The sequence below is a fragment of the Lagenorhynchus albirostris genome, chromosome 17 (assembly GCF_949774975.1).
Source record: "Lagenorhynchus albirostris chromosome 17, mLagAlb1.1, whole genome shotgun sequence".
Lineage (NCBI taxonomy): Eukaryota > Metazoa > Chordata > Mammalia > Artiodactyla > Delphinidae > Lagenorhynchus > Lagenorhynchus albirostris.
Window position 1 is genome coordinate 47,963,168 of NC_083111.1, and position 16,540 is coordinate 47,979,707.

The 16,540-nt window shown below is 36.9% G+C and overlaps 1 protein-coding gene across 6 annotated transcripts in view; it reads right to left on the minus strand.

Annotated features, from left to right (window-relative positions):
- The window catches only part of UBR5 (ubiquitin protein ligase E3 component n-recognin 5), a 141,481-nt gene that overhangs the window by 97,828 nt on the left and 27,113 nt on the right, over nt 1-16,540 (minus strand). For all 6 annotated transcript variants that reach the window (XM_060128609.1, XM_060128613.1, XM_060128612.1 and 3 more), the window contains exons 2-5: nt 5,172-5,216; nt 4,716-4,797; nt 4,168-4,244; nt 3,319-3,438 (exon numbers count right to left, since the gene is read on the minus strand). In XM_060128609.1, the coding sequence (XP_059984592.1) occupies nt 3,319-3,438; nt 4,168-4,244; nt 4,716-4,797; nt 5,172-5,216 (324 nt within the window). The remainder of the gene's footprint in view (nt 1-3,318; nt 3,439-4,167; nt 4,245-4,715; nt 4,798-5,171; nt 5,217-16,540) is intronic.

The window sequence follows — 16,540 nt, forward strand, 5'->3', positions numbered from 1 at the left end:
CCCCTGAACCACCTTCTCATTTTTGCTGTGAACCTGAAAACTGCTCTTAAAAAATAAAGACTTTAAAAAAAATGCATCACCTGGGTTTAATTGTGAGGAAATAATAGACAAATTCAAACATTCCACGAAATAACCAGTCAGTTTTCAAACTCATCAGGGTCTAGAAAGATAAAGATTGAGAAACTGTCCCAGACTGGAGGAAACTACAGAAGCATGACAATAAATGCAATATGGGATCCTGGATTGAATCCTGGAGCAGAGAAATGGTACGCATGGGACAGGCAGTGAAATCTTTATAAACTCTGTAGATTAAGCACTGATAAGTGTTAATTTCCTGGTTTTGATAACTGGACTATGGTTATGTAAAATGTTAAGATTTGGGGAAGTTGGGTGACATTTTGCAACTTTTTAAAGTCAGATTATTTCAAAATGAAATGTTAAATTTAAAAATAAATAAAGAATACAGGATTAGGAACAAATGCCACTACATAAATGTATAAACTAAATAAGGGATCAGCAAACTTTTCCTGTAAAGAGCAGAATGGTAAATCATTTATTTATTAGGCTTTGTAGGCTCATCAGTCTTAGTCATGACAACTCATTTCTACCATCTTAGCACAAAAGCAACCACAGACAGTAAATAAAACATCAAGCACGGCCGTATCTCAGTAAAAATAGGAGGCGCCGGATTTAGCCTGTAGGCTGTAATTTGACAAACCCTCAACTAAAAAAAGAACTAAATTTTAATCTCTAAACAGGTAAAGTTTCACATAGTATCATACATAACTTATTCTTTCTTAAATATAAACTTTTTGCAGATTTATCAAATAAAATGAAAATTCCATTTGTTTATATATATTATTTTCAGAATTCTTTATCATACACTGTTATGTTATGTGTGTGCATAGAACCATTAAAAGGAGATATCTAACATTTTAATAAAAACCAGAGCTATGTTTCCTATGAACAGTTCTGGCACAGAATGAGCTAAAGGATGCACTCAACTAAATGACCTCCCTCTGACCTCAAATTAAATTTAGTTCGGCATAAAAACAAAAAAGAGAAAATAAGTACCTTGGGACCTCAATTTTTAAATGTAACTTTACCTAGAAATTCAGAGTCAAAATAAAATGTTTAAAAAACATCTTCTCCTTAATTATATTTTCAAACAATTTAATTTGCTTCTAGTTACATTTCTCTGATCAGCCTCTGAACACATATGCTGACTTGACTGATTTGGCATTTATCTAACCATTAAATGAGTAATTTCAGAAAATTTGGCTCTTCAAAAATCAAGGTATAAAATGAATAAAATCATCTGGCTTGGAATCTGTATATGATTCCTTTAGTTGACAGCATATCAACTTTAGATAAAATGGAAGAAGAGTTGAGTATCTAGTTTAAAAAGTAAGAACTCTACAAATAATTTTAAAAGTAAAAACAAGGTGCAAAGTTCCAGTTATAAAATAAAGTCATGGAGATATAATGTACAGCATGGTGACTATAGTTAGCAACACTGTACTGCATATTTGAAAGTTGATAAGAGAGCAGATCTTAAAAGTCCTCATCACAAGAAAAACAATTTGTAACTATATATGGTGGTGGATGTTAACTAAATTTCTTGTGGGGATCATTTCACAATACATTTGACCCTTGAACAACACAGACTGAACTGTGTGGATCCACTTATATGTGAATTTGTTTCAATAAATATATTGGAAAAATTTTTGGAGATTTGCAGTGATTTGAAAAAGCTCACAGATGACTCATGTAGCCTGGAAATATCAAAAAAATTAAGAAAAAGGTAGGTCATGAATGCATAAAATATTTATAGACACTAGTTTATGCTTACATAGGCATAAGGTGATATTTAATATAAAATTAATAATGTGTTAGTTTTCTTACTATTTTACCCCTTTGCTTTCATAGAATTACATTACCATACATAATGCTTCTCTCTCTCTTGGTTGGAGAAACTGCATATCAGCCTATCATAACAGGTAAGCGTGGGGTTTTTTTCTTTTTTTGTTTTTTTTGCAGTACGCGGGCCTCTCACTGTTGTGGCCTCTCCCGTTGCGGAGCACAGGCTCCGGACGTGCAGGCTCAGCGGCCATGGCTCACAGGCCCAGCGGCTCCGTGGCATGTGGGATCTTCCCGGACCAGGGCACGAACCCGTGTCCCCTGCATCGGCAGGCGGACTCTCAACCACTGCGCCACCAGGGAAGCCCAGCGTGGTTTTTTTTAGTGTAACAATGTTTCTAATACTATATGATGAATATGACTATATATATCATGTGATACTATATGCCATAAAGTTTTTATACCAATTCATTCATTAGTGTATAGGTTAGGCTACCATGAGGTAATCATGCTGCTGCTGCTTTGCTATCAATTCGTGAATCACTATACCTGTAAATAAATATGAATTTTTCACATTATCTCTTCCTTTTTGATGTCTAGTGTTAGTAATACATATAACATCTAGAGTTTTGTATCATATAGGACATATAGGTAATGACAGACAATCTTATAAACAGATGATGTAAACTTACAGTATCAATAAGTACAGTACTGTTAATATATTTTCAGGATTTTCTTAATAACATTTTGTTTTCTCTAGCTTACTTTATTATAAGAATACAGTACATAATACATATAACATACAAAATATGTATTAATCACCTGTTTACGTTAATGGTAAGGCTTCCAGTCAACCCGAGGCTATTAGTAGTTAAGTTTTGAGGGAGTCAAAAGTTACAAGTGGGTTTTTGACTGTGCAGAGGGTCAGTGCCCCTAACCCCTAGATTGCTCAAGGGTCACACATATATACAAATACTGAATCGTTATGTTGTACACTTGAAACAAATATAATGTTATGTGTCAAGTATACCACTATAATGTTTTTAAAGTAAAAACTTCATTAAAGGCTTTAAAGTTCAGTTACATAATCGTTTCAAGCCTCACTAAATTAATTCAGAAAGAACTACTGTATTCGAACACTAGAAAGAAATGTTAGATTTTTTTTTACCCAAGAATTAGTCACAAATGAGACCAAAGATAGTATCACTGAAAATTTTTAAATAACATAAATGACACGATAAATGCATGCAGTCATTATACATTTTTAGAAGGACAAAAACCTAGGTTAGCTGTGATTACCCTATGTGGGTTTTTTTATCATGGTGGCTCACCATGAGCGACAAGAGCCCCTGCTCAGAGTTCAGGAGTTCCCTCACTGCATCGCTGGATAACTCTGAAATGAGCACTCACAGAGCAATAACTCAGACCCGCGGATGCCATCTTCTGACCACAACTTACCCCAGGGTGTTGCCTGCCAGCCTGCCCAGAGTCTCGGAACCTGAGAGAAACCACGGGGAGTCGCTTGTCCTACCAGGCCTCGATGTCCTCCCTGCCCCCGAATTGCTATTCAACTTTGACCTGGGAAAAAAACAAAAGGTAGAAAAATCACAGAACAGTCCCAAAATCCCTAGGAACAAGCCAGGCCTCACTACTCTGGGACTTACTGTGGTACAATATCAGCCTAACAATTCTCTGATTATTGTTACTGAATGGATACTTCAGATCAAAGAGCAAACCTAACAATTTCTAGCCTCATAACAATCCAGTTCCTGTTTGAAACTGTTTTCACGGTTTAACTGCAAATGAATTGTTCCTTAGATTTTTTAAAGTAATCATATTTTCCTTAGAAGCAGTCAACTGAAAGTCATCATACATTATCTAGCAACCTTTTTTATATGACGTCACTTATAAAGGCCAAAATTTTAAAGACTCTGTCATTTTCAAATTGAGCTACTTGACTTGGGAATATTAAAAGGGAAAAAACATGATCCGAAAAGTCAGTTCACTCAAAGAGCCAGATCTGTCTTGGGCCCTACCACATACACATCATTCTTCTGGTAATCTATTTCTGTTAAGTGATCACTGACTCCTCTGCTACTTTTAATGCAAATATTTTAGCTATAAATCACTGCTTGCATAAAAATTAAAATCAAACTACAAAGTAACCATTTCACTCTATTTTAAGCATCTCCTTTTCTACAATGCTTTTTTTTTTAATTTGAGGGTTCCCAAAAATCAAAACACAGGTGTAATATAATACCTTTAAGAGCTAAATATTTATTAAATGGAAAGGACATAATGTCTTACCCATCATTATTGTCAGGTTTACCCAATTCCAATCGGTCTGGCTGTACTGAAAAACCGATCCTGCAAACTCTACCATCCTAGAAGCAAAGAAAAGAGAAGAAACTTCCAAAGTAAAAATGTGTATTAAAACTTGAATTTATTCAACAAACAAATTATGTACCTATCACTGTCAATTCAGAAGGCAACAAATAAGCTCCCTTCTAGAAGGCACTCACACCTGAGCTGGGGAAGTATGGTTTGTATACATTATCATAAAACCAGTAAAAATAATTTAAAATATCTCCATCTAACAGAATTCAGAGTAAGGAAATGACTAGATATCAGGAACTTCTCCATTCTCTTACTAACTAGTTTCAACCTCTAGTAAATCATTTAAGCCTTCTCCGGGCCAGAGGATTTATACAATAAGGAAATGGAACTGGGTGGTCTCTGGAAGAACTACTGCAAGAAACTGCTGTTTTCCACGGTTGAAAAGGAAGACACATGATGATGCACAGCTGTATTTTAACATCCATTTTCATTTCTCTACCGTAGAGTAAACGGTTTACCTCAAGAAGAAAGGCAGCATGATTTGGGCCCACCACACACTGTTTAATGGTAGCCTGTTCCAACACATTCAAAGGGGGATGGCTGGGAAATAAAGAAAAGTATGCAAACAAAATTATTTTTTAAATGGCAAATGCATCCTAGGGTTTTTTAGAAAATCCAATTAACAAAAGAAAAAAATTGCTAGTAAAGCCTGTTTTAAAAAACTAATATTTACATATTTTAAAGGAATAATTGAAAAAATTATTATATCTACACAGTCATTATAGCTCTTTGGTATGGCAGAGTTTTTAAAAATCAGTATGAATACCAACTATAATTCAAATGAATGCAACCCATAAAAATTTGATAGTTAGATTAAAATTTTCTTAATAGCTGCTGCCTAAATATGAGTACTTTTTCCTAATTAAAACAAAATCATTCTTTTTAGGAAATGTAAAATATCTTAAATCTCTTACCTGTTTAAATTATATTTGTTCAGTTTCTCTGAAACTTCCCGTAACCTTTAAAAACAAAACAAAACATGAATAAACCACATGTACAAAGCCTTTGTAAGCAAAACAGTTCTGATTTGGTGATCTCTAACAGTAGCATACAAAAATTTTACTAAGCAAGAATGTTTTTTATATTATCTTTGATTTCTGTCCCAGAAAAGATCACAAGTCAACCCTGCAGTTGCCTTCCCTCACCACCTCATTTGCAACTTCAGTCATCATCATCTTAGTATTTTACAGACGAGGAAACTGAAGCTTCTAGAGTTTATTTAGAAAACCAGCAGTAGAACTGGTACTTGAACCAACGCCCAATGGAAAGCCAGTTTTTAAACACCATACTACATATGCCAAGAGACTCTTGAATGTACACGTACATGATGAAATGAAAATATTTGGGAAGCACATATATATTAAGAATTTAATATAAAGAGACAGAAACAATGCAAAAGCCAAATTGGCTTAAGGTGAGAATAGTCTCAAAAGTTCTTGAATCACCTTGTGACACATAATTGTACAAATTAAAACCCATATCTATAAAATAAGGATAACACCTCACATTTTTAAGAGTATTGAATATGCTTAGAAAAATCTCAAAGGGCTGTGTAACAGAAAGATATTAACTCATGTTATCTATTATGATTTTGCTGTTTCTCTCAAAGAAACAGTCTTGAATTAATATAAAATATTGTAATACTCATTTAAATTGGGCACTTTTGTCAACCTAAGGAAGCCATTTTATAATACAAAGATGTATTCAAATGTAGAGATTTTAAGAGTTCAATTCTATTAAATTACCAAAACAAATGCCTTTGAAAACTTTTCCAGAAATTATTCTCTTAAAAATAAACTGAGCATTTTAGGAACAACAGGGAAAAAAATTAGAACAGTAAATCAACAGGAAATTCCGTAAGTTTTGCTTTCTAGAGAGTGACAAAAATACGTGAAATCAAATTTCAATCATTCGTCCTAACAGACGAAAGTGGTATACATACTCAAAATTAATCATGCCTTAAAGCCAGCTTAGGATTTAAAAGCTACCACCAATCATATAACATATGGCCAAATAATCTAATTATTTTGATAAAGAGATTCTAATAGGAGCTGTCCTTCAATTTTACTTTATCCAGTAAAGTAAAGTAAAGTTCTAACCACTGCTCAACGATGAGTAGTACTTTCAAACACTAAAATATGCATAAGCAAATGTCCAACACTAAATCGTATTTCTAAGCAAAAATAACTTTCAAATGATGCCATATTTAATTTGTCTACCAAGAAGTAAATACTCACTAGTGATTTTATTCTCACTTCCAAAGAATAACATCAGATCATGTGTGACTTGGCCCTCAATAAAATACATTTTCATTTTTCTAGCCTTTCATTAACAAAAATGTGTCTTCTTCAGTCCTGTAAAGTCAAGCTTTTTGACCAAATCCCAGTTTGCTCATTTATAAGGCACATATCTGTGTTTCAAGGCAAGATAAAACACCGTAAGAATAATGCACTGTGGAACTCATGAGCTCTGAGAGAAGGCTGACTAGAAAATGGGGAGAAGAAAATAGACTAGGAGGCTCCAAACTGAGAGGCTCCATTCTGGGCAATAACAACAGCCCTGAGAAGACCCGGAGCAGAGGCAGGAGTTCTCATTCTCCTCAGCCCACACTGACTATGAGTAATTTATAAAACTCCTCACCAGACTACAGACTAGAGCCAGACTGTGAGAAAAGACTAAGAAAGGTTTTATTTCCCAAAAGCCATAGTAGTGACACTTTCGAAAGATAACTTGTTCACCAGCATACAACTAAACCCATTCATTTCCATTCCTTTTTTCTTAGCCCAACACTGTCTCTAGCGTTTTCACAAAGAATACGGGGGGGGGGGGGGGGGGGGGGGTGCGCAAAACTTGTCAAAGCTTTTTCAAAGCTGGACAATAACTGAGATTAAGAATTAAATGATGCTTTCATGGCTCCAAATATCATTCCAGGCAAATAATATCTATAAAACTAAAGTAAGGTTTGAGGATATCAAGATGCTAGAAAATAACAAGTCAAGAACTCAAAAGCAAATTTCAGGTTAGGAAGGGGACAGAAGAAATGTTTACTGACATCAAATTTTCTACTATTAAAAATCATGGTGGGGGCTTCCCTGGTGGCACAGTGGTTGAGAGTCCGCCTGCCAATGCAGGGAACACGGGTTCATGCCCCGGTCCGGGAGGATCCCACATGCCGCGGAGCGGCTGGGCCCGTGAGCCGTGGCCGCTGAGCCTGCGCGTCTGGAGCCTGTGCTCCGCAACGGGAGAGGCCACAGCGGGGAAAGGCCTGCGTACCGCAAAAAAAAAAAAAGAAAAAAATCATGGTGGACTCCATCTGAAATGTACACCCATTTGTACTGGAAATAATACCCACTGGATAGCAAGAAATCTGGGGTTTACTCCCAGCTCATCTACTACCAACTGGGTTCATTTAAGCCCACTAAGTTTCCGGTCTCATCTACGTGAAGAAAGACTAATAGTCCTCTCTGGTTCTTTTCAGTCCTGAAATTGTTATGAATGTATGAAAAGCAAATATATCAATGGAAGATATTTATGTAATGTTTATATGGAAATAGCACTTACTAACTGTCATATTCAATTTCATCTTACCCATCTGAAACTTTCACACACAAATTAATTTTACATGGACACTTAGAATATTTCCCCAAATATCAAATTTGTTTAATTTCTTAAATTCAATCCGCAAAATTTACAGAAAATGTATCATTTTTCCAAATCTCAAGATAGTTATCATGACTAAATTGGCCCCATACACATTAGTTTACACAGATCCCAGATAACAGTAACAAAGAAACCTTCAAGCAAAGGGGGAAAAAAAAAGGTACTAACTATAAAATAAGGAGTACTTTGTTCCCCTTTACATTATAGAGTATTCAGCAGACATGTAAATCCCAGAACCACAGGCCACTGATCATATTCATTTAAATTTACTGAGTTACTAAATGTCGCTACAAAAGTATTAGGCACTCATCTAATTTAAAGGATCTTCTTCCAAAAGCTTACAATGCTTCAAGTTATTAACTATATTTCCTCTCACAGCGATATTAACAAAAGTTTTCCCTGTTTTTAAAGTAAAATCTAAACCACCCTACAGCTCACCAAATTCCATTTCAGAATAAATCTTTACATGTGATTGTGAAGGAAAACAATTTTAAGAACACAGCATAACATTACAAAATAACCTAACTCAGCATTTAATCTCATTTCAGAGACAGGCAGGAAAGCCTTTGTGAGGTGGCTATAACACACAATGGATAGGTAAGCAGTGAGCTTCTGACAATCCTTAGTACTCCTACACCAAAGATTTATTCTATATTCTGATTCAATAACCTATTTCATTCCTTCAAATTTATAGACATTTTACAGATTGAGAGGCTGGAATTTTTTTTGACCACCAAGGTAAGGTAACAGCAAATTGATGTTAATAGAGAAATCAGTATAACAGTACTTACTAGAGGGTAACGTATCTCATAGCTGCCCTTGAAATTCCCTACAATTTCAGTCTCATTTCCCCCAAATTTAACCTTATAATTTCAAAGATTAGTCATCTTTTGATGACCCTCAATTGACAGTAGCACTTAACACAGGTTCTTTGGTTTTACAATTCCCTGCCCTAATCCTAAATCCCCTGCCATCTGTTCCGACACACACACCCCTAAAATGAAACCTGTTAAATTCCCAGCTAAATTTTTAAAGGTAAAAAGTTTAGGTACATCTGGATTCCTAAAAGGCTCCAATTCTCCAGGACATAAGGATATTCCTGACAGCCCACCTTCTACAAGATGATCCTTTTGCTATCCCTGGAACTGTAAGATCAGGCATACCCACCCACGTTTCACGTGTATCAGTACTCACTTTAATGGCAGAAAGTGGCATAATCTGCCCCCAGTATATTTCCTCCAGGAACATTATTATTATTTCAGGCCCAGCTCAAATGCTACCTCCTCCATGTGCTTTTCTGGTAGCTCTGATTTTCTTCCTACATAAATCTACAGCTTCTCCCTCACAAAGGACCTTTACTGTCTACTTGACATTCTACGGTCATTTGTGTTTCAATCTGAGCTACCTTCAGACTTTAAGCAAAGAAGAGATAAAACTTACCAAGTATTTCCACACTCTTCCACTTCTTTAGATAACAGTTCCAACAGTGAAAAATGTACAGTAATACTTGTTACAATACATTTCAGAGGCAGAAAAGATTCCCGATCTTCAACTCAACAAAACTACTCCTTAGGTCTTCCACCTCAAATTGAAGTTTAGAACAAGCAAGAAAAGTGTGAATATACAGATTTCTTTTAGGATAGTCGCCCATATAAATCTTGTAAGCAGACTAGTTAACACAGCGAAAACGTTTAATAACTCACCACTCACCAATAATCATATTAGCAAACTACCTTTAAAGTGACCTCACTCTACTCTCTAGATAACCATCCACGGAATAAAACTTTTACAGATCCATTTTGGAGTATAGGGCTTAATAATCCATACAAAGAAACAACAGCCAGTCAGTGAAAGGTTACCTACAACACTAAATCATAGACTCCTGCAGAAAACGTCTTAAAGATCACCTCTTGTCATCCATGTCAGAGAAGGCAGGTATTGCCAAAATGCAAATGTACCCAGACCACCTTCTTGCAGAAGAAGAAATACTGCAGGAATATTTCTGGCATTTCTCCAAGAGCAAACTATCTAAAGTTTAAAACTTAAAACTGAAGAAGCAATCAAAGGGCACTTTTTCCCCCCTCTTGGAGCAAAGACTTTGTTACTAGATAGATGGCAGAGAGAGGCGCCAAACCCACCTCCAACCACAGAACATGGTCTTTCCACTATATCTTCATGCACTTTCCTGAGTATAGGGAGTCCGTCCACAACACTGTTCTTTTATACAAACTACTGCACCACACTATATATACTGCCCCTCTGAAATCATTCCTAGCATGCCAACTATCCACATCATCAACAATAACAATAAATTCAAGCTATCACATGATGGTCCTGCCTGGCAGCCACTGTAATGTGAGAAAAGGATGTACTTTGGGCACAGCTGTAGAGGGCATTTTGAGATGGTCATTTACTTGTGCCAGGCACATTCCCACCCCCACCAGCAAACTGAAAGCCTGGAGCTAGCTTATTCAATCCACTACAGTGGGCATCCCAACCCCAAATCCCTTTTCACACAATCCTGGAGCAAGCCACCTAAGATATGCTCAAAGGAGAGGCCCTTGAGGGCGTCTTGGGTGTAAAATGGAAGAAAGTCAACTGAGTCTCCTCCTCATGCTGCACTGTGGATTTGTTTATGTGTGGACGAGATAAAGGCTTTCAGCCCACCTACCCACTCTGCGTTGTGACCTAAAATATTAGCAGCTACCTTGACCCATGGGTCTGAGGATGGCTGGGAAGAGCCTGGAGGGATTAGGGTTGCCTTGGCCGAAACAAGAAGCACCAGCAGATTAGGGGTGATTCCCTTCATCTGTGTGATTATGAAAGACTCATTGTAGGTCTGAAATTTAACTTCAAGACATTCAATTTTCAGATACATTTTTAAAAATCCATTTTGTACTGCTTCTAAGTGAATTTAACCCTGATCATGGGTTCCCAACTTCAGGATTTCTCAGGAATCGGGGATGGGGGGAGGGTGGCTAATGAGAGAAACAATATAGTTGTTTAGACAACACACACAGAGAAGAAAAAAATCACTACACCAAAACTCAACAAGTGATGGTTTCTAAAAGGTTGGTTAGAATGGAGAATCTGAAACCCTATTAATGAACTCTTAATACTGTTAATACTAAAATCCCCTGGTCTGTCTTGCACTCTGAATAAATTTACCCCCATGCATGATCCTCTTTAGATGTAAAATGGTACAGCAATGTAGCATAACATAGCATAAAGCATATGAAAAATTTAATCCTGCCCTCCTGATAGTATTAGTACCCATGAGGAACTAAATGTTTATCATCTCAATAGGGGAGGGGGAGGCAGTAGAGGCAAGGATCAGAAAGAACCTCTTTAAGATTTATATGCAAAAGCTATAGTCAATTACTAAAAGGGGTGAGGGGGGAGCCTTAAGGAGAAGTCACAAACTGCCGCCCTACAGATGTACACATGATACTGAATCACATGGCATTTTAAATTGTTAAAAGACTGTTAAAGATTCTTGGCCAACATGTAAAACTGGAAAATTTCAGACAGATTTTCAGATTTCTAGCTTCTCTTGAAAAATGAGATCTAGCAACCAAGCTTATATTGCCTAGTGGTGACTAGAGGTGCCCTTACCTGCCCAGCACCTGTAGGCATTTGAGTTTGAGACCACTGATAGAGAAGATTATTCCTCCCACACTCTAAAAAAGGACATTTCCTTGGTGAAGAGTAATCTGTTCAGTTTTATAATGCAAATCCCAGCTTGTAAGTTGATCCCTAATATATCTTTGCTTAGACGTAAGTCTTAACCACATTTTATTTCTTTAAATTTGACTTGACAATTTCTCACTTTTTTGCCCACCCAAGAAAAAATGGTGCCAGGTAGCAAACATCTGACTTTACTTTTAAATGACCCCAAGTCACACAATGATGGCTTTTGTAGAGGAAAAAACCCATCTGTCAGCTTCCTGAATAACCAGTTATAGGCAGGACTTATACATACTTTGTGCTATGGAGAGAACAAATACCAGTTTATAAAATGTGTTCCTTTTACCCTAAATAAATAATACAGGACATTCAGCTTCAAGATACATTCAAGACCAAAAAACAGAAGTTTCTAAATAAATACTGTAAACTGAGAAAATGATACAAATTTTAAATGGGAAATTCTTTTAATTCTTCCTCCTAGAATGGTTTTCAGTTGAAACTGCTCAAAGATTTCTATAAAACTAAGATGAGAAAATTCATGTTATAGAAACACTCTGCAACTATCATAGAAAAAAGACATTATACTTACAAATAATTTCTTCCCTTAACACAGAAAATATTCTGGTTAGAAATTCCTATATAGTGCCATAAATAACATCTTTCATAATAAAATGAAAAAGAGACCAAAATCCCAAACTACTGTGCCATTTGAAAGATAAACACATCTCTGAGAAACTAAATGCTGAACACAAGAAAATGAGTCATTTTCCTTTAAAGCAAAACCAACTGTGTTATTTTCAGCTCCATTCAAAACAGGAAAAGGAAAATACACATGCCAAATGGACAAGAAATTCGGTAGGAAAAGATAAAAGATATGGCCTTTATACATTAATTCTTCTTAATAATTTCCTAAGTATTTCTGTCTCATCTAATTTCAACTACTTAACAGTAAGACCATACATATGTACAAGACTCAAACTTGGTTAACTTGTGTGCTAACAGGGTGAGAAGACTTCCTTTAGTGCTCCTGTCCAAAAAGTGTAGCATCCAGCCAAAATTTCAAGAGAAAAGTCTTGGTTTTTCTTCACCCTTAGGCCATAGCCACATTCTGAATATCTGCAACATCAAACCCAATTTTAACTCTACATACAAATGAAAGGTCTCATGAGATAACTGACACACTTTGTAATATAAATACCACCATTTGGCAAGGTATTCAGTCCTTGAGATAGAAATCTAAACTGAAAATACCTGTGATGAAATCTGATTTTTCCATAAAACAAGACCATTAGGAGGTTAGGTTCCTGACCAAGGATCTTGATGCCATTAAATTCAGGAAAGCTTCTTTAAATGACAGATACTGGGATGGCTTCTTGTTGCCCTTTTAACATCGAAGATGAAACGGCAGTTTTACTGCCTCTGAAACGGTCATTTTACATTCCTGAGCTGCCATTCCATCTGCCCTGGGAACAAGGGGCAGCATGGTGGAGTGGGAAAAGAATGGGCTGTGGTGTCGGACTAACAAACCTGGGTTCAACTCCATCCCTTCCATTAATTGGCTCTGTAACCTTGGGCAAGCTTACTTTAACCTCCCAGAGCTTGGAAGGTATCTTGGTCTGTTAAATGGAGATAAAACCACTTGTCTGGTAGGACTGCTATAAGGATTAAAGGTAATTTTGTAATGTACCTTGGAAAGAGCCAAGCACTTAAACATTCAATAAATGGCAGCCATTAGCATTATTACTGAACTATATTTTTCATCTTTGGATAGCTTGCTCTATATATTGCTGCTTCAAATCTGCCAAGTTCTAGCTTGAACCGGTTGCCAAACTAAATAGGGCCCAATTTGAATCTGGAGATCTTGTAGGAACCCGAGGAACCAGAGAATGACAGCTAAGTCTGGGAATTCTTGGAACCAGAAATCCGTAGACGCACTCTAACTCTGTGTATTTTGCGCATGGGTTGTTATTTCACAAGAGTGAGAGATTCCTTCTCTTCCTGCCCCTACTACCTCCAATCTCATCTCCTCACTCTTCCTGGGCACTCTATACCCCAAATATCACTATACTCTCCCAAGTCCTTCACTAGATTATACTCACAAAGCACTCTTTTCTTGGAGGGGGGAGGGGGAGGGCACGCCTCACAGCTTGCTGGATCTTAGTTCCCCAACAAGGGACTGAACCCAGTCCATACAGACCACCAGGGAGCGCCTTATTTTATTTTTTTTGTACACATCTATTCCTTCAGCCTAGAATAAACTATACCCCACTGCCTTCTACACGTCTATAGCTACTAGTCCCTGGAGGGTAGGCTGAAAGAACCTGTTGGAAACGTTAACTTACCCTTCACTCCAGGCTAAACTAGGCATTTCTCTGAGTCCCCTGGGGCATACTTCCTTCCACAGTACTTATGCTGTAACTACTTGTTTGATGAAATATTTGTCTCTTTCACGGCTTGACAAACTCTATGAAGGCAAGAACCGGGTTTTACTAATTTCTAAATCCCCAGCACCTGACAGCTGATGGATGGGTGGCTGAACAAATGAATGGGCATTCATGTCCCTGCTCTAAGTCCTACACTGCTTCAAAATAGTGGATTTGCAGCTTTTTTATTCTTTTCATAGTCATTCTAAAGATTTTTAGCTGTTCTGCTATGAGGCCAATATTATGAGACTAGGTTTTTTAAAACACACCAAAGGAATATTGTCCTACAAAATAACCCCACGGAGGCTCTACCCCAAATCAAACGGTCCTACAATATTAAGAAGAGTTTTTTACTTTAACTTTTCTTAACTTTCTTTGAGAATCATGCCCAGAAAGAGTTTACCAGACAGACTAGGAAATCACTCGGTACTTCACAGCTGGGGATACTCTCCCAGTCCCTCCACTTAGAGGACAGTCTTGTTCCTCCCCCCATCCCTCCCTCCTCCCCCTCCTCCGTGGCTTAATCTGGGTTGACGTTAAGGAAATGTACTGAAGGGGCCAAAAGGAAGCTGGAAGCAAAGGGAAGAGAGAAAGCAAGCTCATCAGGAAGCAAAAGTACAGATAAAAGTCTGTGTGCAACTCGCCTGTATAAGTGCCTGAAACTGATAACATGAGTCTAACTGGCTAAGCACCTTAAAGTGCAAACTAGAGAAAGTCTAATTACTGGACATCTACTGGCAAGTAATGCAATAAAATATTCCAACATTTAATGCTGTGCCAAAATAGGAAGAATTGGATATAAATACCCATAATTAATTTTTTATTTGTTTGGGGTTTCTTTTTTTTTTTTTTCGGTTGTTTAGCCAATCATCAGCATTGTAGCCATGAAAAGGCAAAGTTAGTGCCAACCAAGTTCTACCTAGATACCCAAAAGAACCCTGGGTTTTGAGTCTCAGCTCCACCATTAAAAAAGGAGCGTGACCTTGAATAGGTCATTTAACATCTCCTGCTCTCATGTTTCCACCTCTGCCAAAAATGATGCTTACCATATCTGCTTCACAGAGTTGTTTTAAGAATTGGATAATATGTCACATGCAGAAGTAATGTGTACCATCTGAAATAACAGTGTCTAAACCTGGCTAATCATCCACTGCCTAAGGAATATTTTAAAAGACATATTACCAGACCCCACCCAAACCTACTAAATCAGAAATCTCCAAATACAAGACTCAGTAATTTATATTCTGGCTAAATAAATTATGGCACATTCATAAAACGTCTCTGGAAGGAATAACATTTAGTCACCTATGACGAAAGGAAGTAGGCAGCTAGGAAACAGAGCAGGGAGGCAAGCTTTTCACTGAGTGCCAATGTACACTTTTTGAATTTAAATCACATATTATCAACTCAAAATTAAAAAAAAAAATTTCTAAGCAACCCAAAGTGATGATCAACTAAGTTTGGAAATCACTACTCTAAAATACCACAAATACATGCAAGGACTGCTTAAAACAGTCACAAGATTAATAGTCCATTTAGGGAGATATTAAAAACCCTACTATTTCAAGTTCTGGAAATGTTGCTTAGGATAGCCCCCTCTTAGAAATTCACAATCCAAATACCTCTGTTAGATTCTGATAAGTCCTAAAATAAAGAAACATGTTTACGCTTAATCCTGTGTTTTTCAAACTGAAGTGAACACTGTTTGGGAAACACTAAACATGGAACACAAACAGGCCATTCTTTATAGTAAGGTCTTAGGGAACCAGAGGACACTGATCTGAAATCTAAGCTCCCAGAAGTAATTGCCCCAAACCGTGGAGGGGACCTAGCACAGAGAAGCCCTCCCCCTCCAAAAGGTAGAGCTCAGTAGTGACAAACTACCTTTCCTCTCTTTTTTATTTAACTAAACAAAACTGATTTCCCTATTTTCTTACTGGGATTAAAAAGATAAACCGTATAAACAAACAATCTTACTGTGCCTAAAATTATATTGTTAACATATATCTATAGCAATTTTTTTAATCCAAATAACATGGCAACAGCATTTTTATTCCTTTAAGTAGAAAAATTAAAGATCTTTAACTATGATTCAAAATCATCTACATTTAGGAGACAGCAATAGATTTCAATATTTCCCTTCTACAGTATAAGCAGACCTTCCTGGGCATCTTTATTCCCACAAAGCCAGACTAACCAAGTGGGCTTTACAATCAAATTGTCCAACAACCTTGCTTATTACCTGGCGCATGATCATCAGTGTACCCAGAGCGGGTCTGAAAGCTGTATCAAATAAATGGCTTCTCTGAAATCTGCACCTACTGGGGTTCTTAACACTGGGTCTCTAATTCAGAGATCCAAATCGAAGTCATCAAAAAAAGGTCAAACCTACAAACCACCACAGTCAAATTTAAGGGCTTACCAGATCCCTTTTGTTTTTATCATTATGGCACACAAAAAAACACAAATGTCTCCCCTCTGGCAACACAGCAACCATAGCAAAGGGTTGGCTT